The sequence below is a fragment of the Plecotus auritus genome, assembly GCF_963455305.1.
Source record: "Plecotus auritus genome assembly, chromosome: 1".
Taxonomy (NCBI): Eukaryota; Metazoa; Chordata; class Mammalia; order Chiroptera; family Vespertilionidae; genus Plecotus; species Plecotus auritus.
The window spans coordinates 62,712,478-62,724,877 of record NC_137770.1 but is presented as its reverse complement, the minus strand read 5'-3'; the positions used below and the strand labels follow the sequence as shown (position 1 = coordinate 62,724,877).

The following is a 12,400-nucleotide window of genomic DNA, read 5'->3' as shown; positions in this document are numbered from 1 at the left end:
AGATATAGATTCTAAGTACTGGGATGCATTAGTGAACGCACAAAAAACAAAGCTACCTATTTTCATGGAGTTTACATTCTAAACAGTAAACAATTAGTAAATAAACAAGGGAAGTGCTATGGAAAAAAAGTTAAAAATACAAGAATGAGCCCTAGCCGGTTTGGCTCAGTGGATAGAGCGTCGGCCTGGGGACTTAAGGGTCCCAGGTTCAATTTCAGTCAAGGGCATGTGCCTTGGTTGCAAGCACGTGCCCAGTGGGGAGTGTGCAGGGGGCAGCTGATCGATGTTTCTCTCTCATCAATGTTTCTGACTCTCTATCCCTCTTCCTTCCTCTATGTAAAAAATCAATAAAATATATTTAAAAAAAAAGAATGGGAGTTAAAGGTGTAGATGCAAGTGCAATTTTTTAAAGGGTGATCAAGGTAGAACCCACTGAGAAGGTATTATTGAGCAAAAATTTCAAGTATCTGCAGAAGCTGGCCCAGGAGCTATCTAGAGAAAGAACATTTCAGACAAATGAACAACCAATGCAAAGCCCTAAGATAGGAAAATAACTGTTTGAAAAACAGTAAGAATGCTAGTGTGGCCTGAGTGATATCAGAGAGGGCAAGAATAGTACAAGATGAACTGTAAGAAGTAATAAGTGGATGCTGGGAGAAAAGCAGTAGTCTATTCTAAGGCTTTTTGCCTTTGAATCTGAGGGAAATATGGAGCCATTACAGAGTTTTAAGCAGAGATGTGTCATAATCTGCTTCAGTGAGAATAGAAAAGGGCAGAAAAGGATAGAAAACAGAGACTAGTCTAGTAATCTAGAGAAGAAATAATAGTTCAACTAGGAAATATCCCAACTAACAAGGTAAATCTCAATTAGCAACCTTCCAGAAAACTGAGTTCCTAAAAGGCAAAGGGATATATTCCCAGTGAATGTAAAAGGTCTCACCCCAAAGCATCAGACCAACTTCACATTGATATTCCAGATCACCGTCAGCACCAGCTCCTAAGAAGCTCTTTATTGCTATAGATTTGGTTCTAAATTGAATTCTAAACGTTTTCTACTATCATTTAATACTTACACAATTTCTCTTATGAGAATTTATGCCCAAAGGTTCAAAAATACAAACAGCATTACCATATGAAGCTGCAATCTAAAAAAGAATGAACAAAGCATTAATATTTAGGAGAAGGAAAATTAAATATAACCTCCTTGTTACAAATGTATAAACTAATTATATACAATACAATCCCAATACAATATTCACAATTTATTCCCTTTCATAAATATAACTGGAAAATTACTGAACTTAAGAATCTCTTCTTTTATCAAAAATTCAGCAGGCTTTATTTCACATATCAAATACGAGGTTGATCCGTTCAAAGAAATCATCGTTTTCTCTAAGAATTTGTATTTTTTAATACTGAAATAACTTTATTAACAAAAACACATTTCAGTGGTACATCTATCAGAAATTGCATAGTCCAGTAAATATAAAAACTATGACAAGTAGAAAAAAAATCAAAGAATAACAAGCATTAAAATATGTCAAATAAAATTATAGTAATGATACCATCAAACAAAAATGTCAATTGGGAAAACCATCTAGATTTTAAAAGAAAGAATAGAAAAATGGACTAAAGAGAAAGAGAGACATCTGCTGCAACTGGAGGAGAAAGAGCTGACTTAGCTAGGGGTTTGGGAACCAAGGGGACTTTGCTCTAGGTCACATACCTGATAAGAGGGGACATAAATACCTCTGTTCCTAGGAACTACCAGAGCCTGCTTTCCAATAATTCCTTGAAAGACATTTCCCAGTTCATCCTGCTCTTGGCAAGAGGGAATCAACTATAGGGAACAGACCAAAAAACCATCCCTTTTGACACCTCTGGACCTAACCTATAAAACTAAATTAGGTAAATATTCTTATAAGGTCAGCTAAAAAAAGGTGCACTGTAATTTCAAGGAACTCTCATGCCAAAAAGTAATTTTAATTGTTATTAATATCTAACATTCTTTCCAAGAAAAAGCTTTTCATCCAAAACGGTGGGGGGAAGCTACTTAAAATGCCTGGCTGACGTAATACTTTGGCAAAAAGTGTTATGAATCATCACATTCAACTTGTCAATGAATGGTTACAGCTGGCTAACACAAGGTAATAAATGTGAAAGTTGTCACAAGGACTGGGAATAAAGGAAATAAAAGAGGAGGGAAATAAAGGACAATACATCAAAGATGTCACAATTTTGCTTTCTTTACTTTCAACCAGTAAGGCCCTGGCCAGTGTGGCTTAGAGCATCATCCTGCACACTGAAAGGATGCAGGTTCAATTCTTGGTCAGGACACATACCTAGGTTGCCATTCAATCCCCAGTTGGGGCACATATGGGAAGCAACCGATTGATCGATCTCTCTCTCTCTCTCAAATCAATGAACATACCCTCAGGTGAGGATTTTTTAAAAAGGCTATCAACCAGGTAAGGAAAAGTGGAAACATAGTTATGGACACCAAATTTTTTAAAAACTTTGCTCCCAGAGAACATGTTCATTGTGATTATCCACCAGCACATACATAATTTACTAAAATTTATCTCTGACAATTATCATACATCTCTAGGTAGGTTTAAAGCTACCTTGCTTGGCCTAAGGCCGTGGTCAGCAAACTGTGGCTCGCGAGCCACATGCGGCTCTTTGGCCCCTTGAGTGTGGCTCTTCCACAAAATACCACGGCCTGGGCGAGTCTATTTTGAAGAAGTGGCGTTAGAAGTTTAAGTTTAAAAAATTTGGCTCTCTAAAGAAATTTCAATCGTTGTACTGTTGATATTTGGCTCTGCTGACTAATGAGTTTGCCGACCACTGGCCTAGGGAGATGAGCAATAAAAAATTAATGAAAGAATCTGCCACTCTCAGTGTTCCCTAAAAAGTAAACAATGGTTGCTTAAGGAAAACCATGAGAAAAGAATCAGAAAAACAACAAACAAGTATCAGAACACACCAGGAAATTCAGTGTTTCAATTCTAGGTCAATTATGTCACTGGATTGCCATATTATGGTACATTAACATAAATTTAAAGCTTGATACAAGCAGCAGAGAAGAACAGTAGAAGTTGTAGAATAACTTATTATTTGGCATAAACTGACATGATTACTATTTATCACCATCACCATGAATACTATATTTAATATATCTTTGATAAAATTTATTGTTAGTCAGTAAAGAACAATTTCTAGAACACTAAGATGGTTTAAATTATTATCATTATTACAAGAAAAATCTCATTTTCATATTTTTGTAGAGTATTTCAATTCTGCTACACAATATTGGCCTTACTGAATTGCTAGAATATACAATATGCTATATTTACTTTACATATAACCAAAATTTGATGTACATTATGCTTGAAATTTTGGAGGAGGGATACACATGATGAAATTTAAGCCCTCTGTTTTAAAGTGTAAAGGAATGAACTTTAAGATTCTTCATTCACCAAATAAACTTTCATTAAAGTAACTGAAACTTGAGTTGTTGGGTAATTTCCCCCAATAAAAAAGGTATTTCATTTTAAGTTAAAAAAAAAAAGGTAATAGAAACTTTATAAAGTACCTTTAAATGAAAAATATTATATTAGACACTAACAATTTGCTGAATTTCTTGATAAAAATTTAATGTTGTTATAATTTGGGAGAGATAAGGGGTGCCAGGTAGAGAAAAGTTACTTCCCTTCTATTGGCTTACTGGCTGCTAGAATTATTAACTGACAGAATATCAGTACCTACAGGATTGTGAAGCCACAGATCTTTCAAGATATAATACACCTGCACTGCAGAACAATTAATTATCACATCATCAACTTAATGGCTCTTTACAATTGTATACAACCAATCACTTCACCCACTCCTATCAATAGCCACCTAAGCAAGGTATATTAATAGGAAATTGTAGGTAAGCCTTGTACAAAAGGATAAGAATATTTCTGAGATTGTTAAATATATTGAGACATTTAATAAAGTAATTAAATCCCTTACTCTTCCATGTTGGTTAGAACACTCCACACAGCTGACTTGGATGTTTCCATGCTTAGCACCAGGAATGATCTGCACACATTCAAAGTCACTTGCCAAAATAACAATGTCACAGCCTGATCCATACGCCTAAAAAAAAAGTTTTACAATATGTAAGATATGTAACTTTTGAATTATTATAATATAATAGCTTAGATTTTGTTGCTATGGAAATGTATACTTTGACACATTTTTTAAAAATAGTTAATGTAAGAATATTAAGAATATCAATTTCCAAATAACATTAAAATTCACATAAAACAAATAGGGGAATGGCACCCCACACATTATCATTCAACAACTGCTACTAACAACAACAAAAAAAAAAGTGTTCTTTAAGTTCTTAAACACTGTCTTGCAGGTCATAAGTCATTCTGTTCAGAGCTTCTCTCCAAAAGTTATCTCAGTAAACCCTGAAGAATAAGATCTCCATCTGAAAGTAATAAGGCATTGAAGGCTGCAGTTGTGTTCCCAGGGTTCAAACCAGGCTTGAGAAAGGTAGAAATCATATGCATTTTCCAATACAATTCCACATGTTTTAAAGAGCTAGTTAAATAGACATGAACCCTCAAGACAGAATTACACGCACTAAGGCAAAGACTAAACTTAAACTCATCAACTGTCTAAGTGAATCCATGATGCAGCCTGCCTGCCCACTCTCCTCAACCTTACCGGGCATGAGAAAGATAGGAAACAAAACCAAAGTGGTTTCACCAAAAAAAAAAAAAAGAAAAAGAAAAGGTTAAAGAAAATAAACTGATTTGTATAAAATGTTGGCAAATATAACTATATAGTATGGAAAATACAATATTAGACCAAATTGGGTTCCTGGAAAATTCCCTTGCTCAACATAACTATATTTCTTCCTATTGCCAAACTTCTTGGTGTATGCTATTCCTGTTTTGCAACTTTGTGAATTTTATGATGACACTAGAGGCCTGGCGCACGAAATTTGTGCACGGGTATGGTCCCTATGCCTGGCCTGCAATCAGGGCCATCTTCCCCAGCTGCCCGCAGCTGGCCCCACTCCCCCCACCACCCACTCCCAGATCCCCATTCACCATCGGGTGATTGGTGCCTGATGGCCAGGGGAAGGGACCAAGAGGTGGTCAGTGTGCCTCATAGTGACTGGTCCAGCAGTCATTCTGGTCGTTCTGCTGTTAGGGTCAATTTGCATATTATCATTTTATTATATAGGAGGATAGGGACAGGCAGTGGGACATTTTCCTTTTTCTTCCAAACTTGCCTTATGACTAAATACTCAAAACAACCTAACAATCTAATTCTCGAGTGAAAAAAGCTGCATTAAAAGCAACATAAATATAAAATGCATGAGGTAGTATTTTTTCTATTTCTACACCATTATGCAATATGCTCATGTCCTACAAAATACAGATATCCAATAATGAGGGCTGACATGTGCAGGCACCTAAGTCAGTGACCTATGCCTTGAAGCGGTCCACATACACTGAGTGGCCAGATTATTATGATCTCTGAACGCCTAATAATCTGGCCACTCAGTGTATATTCTATATAATAAAAGGCTAATATGCAAATTGTCCCCTCGACCAGGAGTTCAACCAGCAGTCAGGCCGGCCAACCACCCATGTCCTCTCCCCCTGGCCAGGCTGGCCAGACCCCACCCATGCATGAATTCATGCACTGGGCTTCTAATTTATACACACACACACACACACACACACACACACACACACACTGAGTGGCCATGCGTTCAGAGATCATAATAATCTGGCCACTCAGTGTATAAGCTGCTAGTCTATAAAATTATATTATCAAATAAGTTTAGTTTTAAAAATTGCATTATCAAAATAACCTTACCCTTGAACAACATTTCACAATTTCCGAAGTTTTATAGCATTATCTCAGCAAAATGAATTGATGGAAAGAGCATAGACTATCTAGTTTGGAAGTACATACGTAGATTCTTTAATTATGGTTCTGCACTACTGTGTGATCTTAAGCAAGTTACTTAAGCTCTCTGAGCTTTCTTCATTGTAATAAAATGGAAGAAATAATACTTACCTCTTGGGATAATTGTGAAAATTAAAATAGAAAATCTATTTGCATAGTGCTTGGCATACATCATTCAATTAAGAAACAAACCAATGCACTAGGGACTAGAACTACAAAACCACAAGATGTGGTCCCAGTGTGTCTAATGAGGAGATGAGCAAGTGAATCACCAATCACAATTAAATAACAAACTGCCATGACAGAGATATCCACAAAATACTAGCAGAAAACAGAAGGTCCTCAATAAATATTATATTACCCTGCTTTAATCTTCGCAACAAATTTGGAAGATATGTCATTATCATTGTATAAAAATTCCAGTTCATTCATTTGCCCAAGATGACGCAGTTAGTAGGTAGAAGATGTTCAAACTCAGTTCCTTATAATTTTTATGCTTTTTCCCCCAACATTACTTGTTAAAATAAATAAATAAAATATCCTAGATAATTATTAGTACACTTGCTTCTCTAAAGATGGGTCATCCCTAGAAGTGCTACTGTGGACAGATTGGTGCTCACTGCTCAGTTATTAAAAAGGGTGCTTATTCTTCCCTAGATATTCATAATTGCCAGATCTTTTCCAGAGTAGATAGATGTGCCATACTCCTTACCTGCAGGGAATCTTGCCATTTTTCTGATCCTGAAATAATTCCTAAACCTTGATGCATAAAAAGCACCCAGGGAACTTGTTAAACACACAGTCTGCTTGGTCCCACCCCAAACTTACTAAATCAGAATCTTCATGGATAAAAGAACTTGGCAAATATCTATCGAAATTTAAATACAATGTACTCTTTGATCGAATAAATCCCTAAATTACTCTATAAGCATACTTAGAAAAGTTTGCCAAAAAAATATATAGAAGGATATTCACTGCCTCGTTATTTATAGCAGCAAAAACTAAAAAAATCGATCAATAGAGAAGTGGTTAAATAAATTATGATATAGCCTTACACGGGAATATTATACAGCTACTAAAAGTTTAGAGACTTATGGTCTAAAATGATCTCAAATCCTTTATCAAACTAGTAATTACCATCATAATGGAACAATTATATCTGGTACTAGTGCCTGTTGAACTACACTTAGGCAATGCCTGCCTTTTTATATAATATCCATGGTCATAGCTACAATGGAACCCACTCAACTACTGCACACTAGGAGCTTGCAAAAGTACAGAGAAATCATGTTATTATTCTTTACCTTTCTCTACAGAATCTAAGGCACAGCCCTAGCCAGTCTTGCCTAGTGGATAGAACATCAGCCCACAGACTGAAGGATCCGGGGTTTGATTCCAGTCAAGAGCACATACCTTGGTTGCAGGCTCGATCCCTGGCCCTGGTTGGGGCATGTGCAGGAGGCAACCAATCAATGTGTCTCTCTCACCTCAATGTTTCTCTCCATCTCTCCCCCTCCCTTCCACTCTCTCTAAAAATCAATGGGAAAATATCCTCAGGTAAGGATTCACACACACACACACACACACACACACACACACACACACACACACACACACATCTAAGGTACGAACAGCCATGGAAGAACAGAGGACCATAAACAATCAGTACTGAATTGCATGCATTCTATAACTGAAGGTTCACAAGATTTTATTTATACAAACATGTGTGTAATGTCTATCTGGTTCCCAATACTAAAAGGTCCATCAGAACGAGGACCGTGTCCTTGTTTAGCACTGTAGTCCTAGCACTTAGCACATAAGCAGCCCTCCATAAATATCTGTATAACAAATAAATGATTCAAAATCTTCCTAATGTCTGGCTTCAGAAGCCTAAGTACCTAGAAACTTGGTCAAAGAACATGAAGTTCAGATAGTTGATGTAACCTAATAATCTGGCCAAGTCTATGACAGTAGCTATAAAAGGAAAGATTTTGGCTGATTTTCCAGTCTTACAAGTGGCATGAATTTAGATCACCTACCAGAAGGGAATCTACTAAAGCCTTTCTTAATAATTTATCACTTATGCCCAGCCGGTGTGGCTCAGTGGTTGAGCGTCAACCTATGAACCAGACAATAAGGGTTCGATTCCCGGTCAGTGCACATGCCCGGGTTGCAGGTTTGATCCCCAGATCGGGGCCAGCAGGAGGCAGCCGATCAATGACTCTCTCTCATCATTGATGTTTTTCTCTCTCTCTCTCCCTTCCTCTCTAAAATCAATAAAAATATACTAAAATAATAATAATAATGTATCACTTACTGAATACCTATCATAATCAGGCAGTCTGCTAGGGTCTTTATAAACATTATATCCTCACAGGCCCCCCTTTCAAAGATGAAAACAGTGAGGCCCAAAAAGGATAAGTAATTTGCCCAAGTTCCTGGAGTGAGGATTCATTTGCTTCATAGTAAAGCCCCTACTCTTTCCATTGCAATATCCCACTTGTATTCCATTACCTTCTGCCTTCTTAGTACTAAAAGGTCCATGTTCATCTTTGTGATCCCAAGATACTTACCACAGCGCCGTTCCCCCAAGTAAGCACTTAGTAAACACCAATAGCTGTGAAGGTTTATACAAAATCTATAATTACTCAAGAGGTTACTATTGTCTCAATTTTTAGTCAAAAGCAAATTTGTTCTATGCTTTTTTTTTTGCTTTTTTTTTCAGAATTCAGTTTAACCAGAGGAAGACTTACTAGGTGTACCAGTTAATAATGTGGATTTTTTTCAATAGATGGAGTTACACATATGTTTATATATATATGTGATTTGATATGTCTGCTATTTTGTTGTATTGACAAGCTTCAAAACTTCATATGTCAAATTTTCTGAAGGTGTTAACATCACAGATATTTTTATACTTAAAAATGTCAAATTTCGTGCCAAAAAAAAAAGCGCATTTGAGGGAAGTTTTAATTCATTACTTTATTATGAAGAAAAGTGTTGCTGAATACTTCGGGAAGCTTATGGTGAACAGGCTCCATCTCAAGATACTTGTGAATGCTGGTTTAAACATTTTATAAGTGATGATTTCGATGTGAAAGACAAAGACGTCCAGGTCAACCGAAAAAGTTTGAAGACCAACAATTACAAGCATTATTGGATGAAGATACGTGTCAAACTCAAAAACAACTTGCAGAAAGATTAAACGTTGCTCAGCAAATAATTTCTGATCGTTTACAAGCAATGGGAAAGATTTTAAAGGAAGGAAAATGGGTGCCACATCAACTGAACAAAAGACAAATGAAAAACCAAAAAGTCATCAGTAAAATGTTGCTTCAACGACACAAAAGTCTTTTTTACATCGAATTGTGACTGGCAATGAAAAGTGGATTTATTTTGAGAATCCCAGATGCACAAAATCATGTGTTGATCCAAGTCAACCATCAATATCGACTGCAAAGCCAAATCACTTCGGAAAGAAGACAATGCTCTGCGTTTGGTGGGATCAGGAAGGTGTAGTGTATTATGAGCTTCTAAAACCAGGTGAAACAGTTAATACTCATTGCTACCGACAACAAATAATCAATTTGAACCATGCTTTGATCGTGAAACGACCAGAATGTTCCAGAAGACACGGCAAAGTAATTTGGCTTCATGATGACACACCATCACACACTTCAAAACCAGTTAAAGACACATTAAAAGATCTTGCCTTGCCCTAGCCCCGTGGTCGGCAAACTGCGGCTCATGAGCCACATGCAGCTCTTTGGCTTCTTGAGTGTGGCTCTTCCACAAAATACCACGGCCTGGGCGAGTCTATTTTGAAGAAGTGGCATTAGAAGAAGTTTAAGTTTAAAAAATTTGGCTCTCAAAAGAAATTTCAATCGTTGTACTGTTGATATTTGGCTCTGTTGACTAATGAGTTTGCCGATCACTGCCCTAGCCGGTTTGGCTCAGTGGATAGAGCGTCGGCCTGGGGACTGAAGGGTCCCAGGTTCGATTCCGGTCAAGGGGACTGAAGGGTCCCGGGTTCGATTCCATGTACCTTGGTTGCAGGCACATCCCCAGTAGGAGGCAGCTGATCGATGCTTCTCTCTCATCAATGTTTCTCTCTCTCTATCCCTCTCCCTTCCTCTCTGTAAACAATCAATAAAATATATTTAAAAAAAGATCTTGCCTGGGAAGTATTAACCCACCCACTGTATTCACCAGACCTTGCTCCTTCAGATTACCACTTGTTCTGATAGATGGCACACACACTTTTTGCGCAGCACTTCAACATACAAAGAAGTGGAAAATTGGGCCTCTAAATGGTTTGCCTCAAAACAAGAAAAGTTCTATTGGGATGGTATCCACAAATTACCTGAAAGATGGGGAAATATGTAGCTAGCGATAGACTTTACTTTGAATAAGCACTTTTGATGTTTCTCTTGAAATTATCGTGTTCTCTTTGATTACAAAATCCGCTATTTTTAACCGGTACACCTAGTAATAGTGCAGGAGGAAGAGAGTTCTCACTGAGACTATAAGCAAATACTAAAATGACCTCAGAGAGTATGGTATGTGGGCTCCTTTGTAGTAGGTAAATGAAATATATCTGTCTTAGCTGAGTATAAACTACTCCACATGTGGGAGACAAACCACAGGATCATTACAGAGAAGCAGAAAAAAGGGCACCAACCAAGCCTTTTCTGGAGCAAATGGAATCCCTTAACCAGGTTGTACTCCTTTGTGTTCCTGGAAGAATTGCCCCTGTGCCATTGCACCATATAACAGTGTCTTGCACTGATAACAATACTGACCTATAAAACATTTCACCTCAAAATTAAGGACATTTGGCCCAAACACAGATAGGCCCAAGGAAAGAGAAAGAGTCAGAAAAACACCATTCCTTCCATTCATGTGGGAGGACTTCTATTATGGAAGGACTGAGCTGTCCTTATAATGATAAAGAATTAATAAGTAGCTAACAATAACTCATAAGTGATAATCCTGTAGTACGAGTTCAAAAGTCAAAGAGGGTGCTTTAAAATTATAAACCTCACTTGTTTTAGCCTTATTTTTGGAGACCAAATCCATCCAATTAGGAAAGAGAAATTTATCTTTACTTTTTTTTATTGTTGTTAATCCTCACCCGAGAATACCTTTCTGTAGATTTTTAGGGGGAGTAGGAAAGGTAAAGACAGAGAAAAACATCGATGTGAGAGAAACACATCGATTAGTTGCCTCCTGCATGAGCCCCCACCAGGGCCCAGGCCAGGGAGGAGCCTGCAACTAAGGTATGTGCGCTTGACCAGAATCAAACCAGGGACCCTTTCATCCACAGGCTGATGCTCTATCCACTGAGCCAAATCAGCAGGGCAAGTTATCTTTAAGCAATGAAACTAAGAGTTTTCAACCTGGGGTGTAATGGGTATGTCACAGGAGGTCTCTGAACTCCTGGAAATTATATGTATGGTGTTTTTTTTGTGTGTTTTTTAAGAGGCCCCGCTTTCTTTTTTTTATTTTCAAATATGTTTTTATTGATTTCAGAGAGGAAGAGAGAGGGGGAGAGAGATAGAAACATCAATGATGAGAGAGAACCATTGATCAGCTGCCTCCTACATGCCCCCTACTAGGGATTGGGCCAGAAACCCAGGCATGTGCCCCGACCAGGAATCCAACTGTGATCTCCTGGTTCACAGGACGGTGCTCAACCACTGAGCCATGCTGGCGGGGCCTGGAAATTAAAGTCACATGAATATACTGTTTTCCCTGGGTCCACAGATCTCATTAGTTTGTCTAAAAGAATCTCTTCCTTAGTAAAGTATGTCATATTTTCCCACAATAATTATACAGGAGCTAAAAACTTGAGTATTTGTTATTACTGAGATTCTTCTGTGTTGTTATGACATCCAAAACTTCGTTAGAAGAGCCTTGCCAGTTAGTTGAGTCTGAAAAACAAAGTAACCCTCTTCTTTTACCTTATTAAAATGTTACACTTGCCAAAACCGGTTTGGCTCAGTGGATAGAGCATCGGCCTGCGGACTGAAAGGTCCCGGGTTCGATTCCGGTCAAGGGCACGTGCCTTGGTTGCGGGCACATCCCCACTGGGAGGTGTGCAGGAGGCAGCTGATCGATGTTTCTCTCTCATCAATGTTTCTAGCTCTCTATCCCTCTCCTCTCTCTTCCTCTCTGTAAAAAATTAATAAAATATATTAAAAAAAAATGTTACACTTAAACAACAGTCTTTGCATCGATGAGATATTTCCAGGATGTATTATTTAAAATAATGTAAAATAAAATATGTGGTTAGGATCCTATTAAAAATATTTATTTACAGGTGTTTCCTTGCATGGGAAAAATTCTGCCAAAAAAGACACCAAGCAGTCAACAGCAGTTTTCTTTGGAGATCACATTACTAGGGTTACCTGTT

The 12,400-nt window shown here is 37.6% G+C and overlaps 1 protein-coding gene across 3 annotated transcripts in view; it reads right to left on the bottom strand.

Moving 5' to 3' along the window:
- DMXL2 (Dmx like 2) overlaps positions 1-12,400 on the bottom strand; it is a gene marked incomplete at its 3' end in the record, with an annotated part of 168,899 nt that overhangs the window by 125,414 nt on the left and 31,085 nt on the right. For all 3 annotated transcript variants that reach the window (XM_080654713.1, XM_080654714.1, XM_080654715.1), the window contains exons 2-3: positions 4,018-4,143; positions 1,074-1,145 (exon numbers count right to left, since the gene is read on the bottom strand). In XM_080654713.1, the coding sequence (XP_080510839.1) occupies positions 1,074-1,145; positions 4,018-4,143 (198 nt within the window). The remainder of the gene's footprint in view (positions 1-1,073; positions 1,146-4,017; positions 4,144-12,400) is intronic.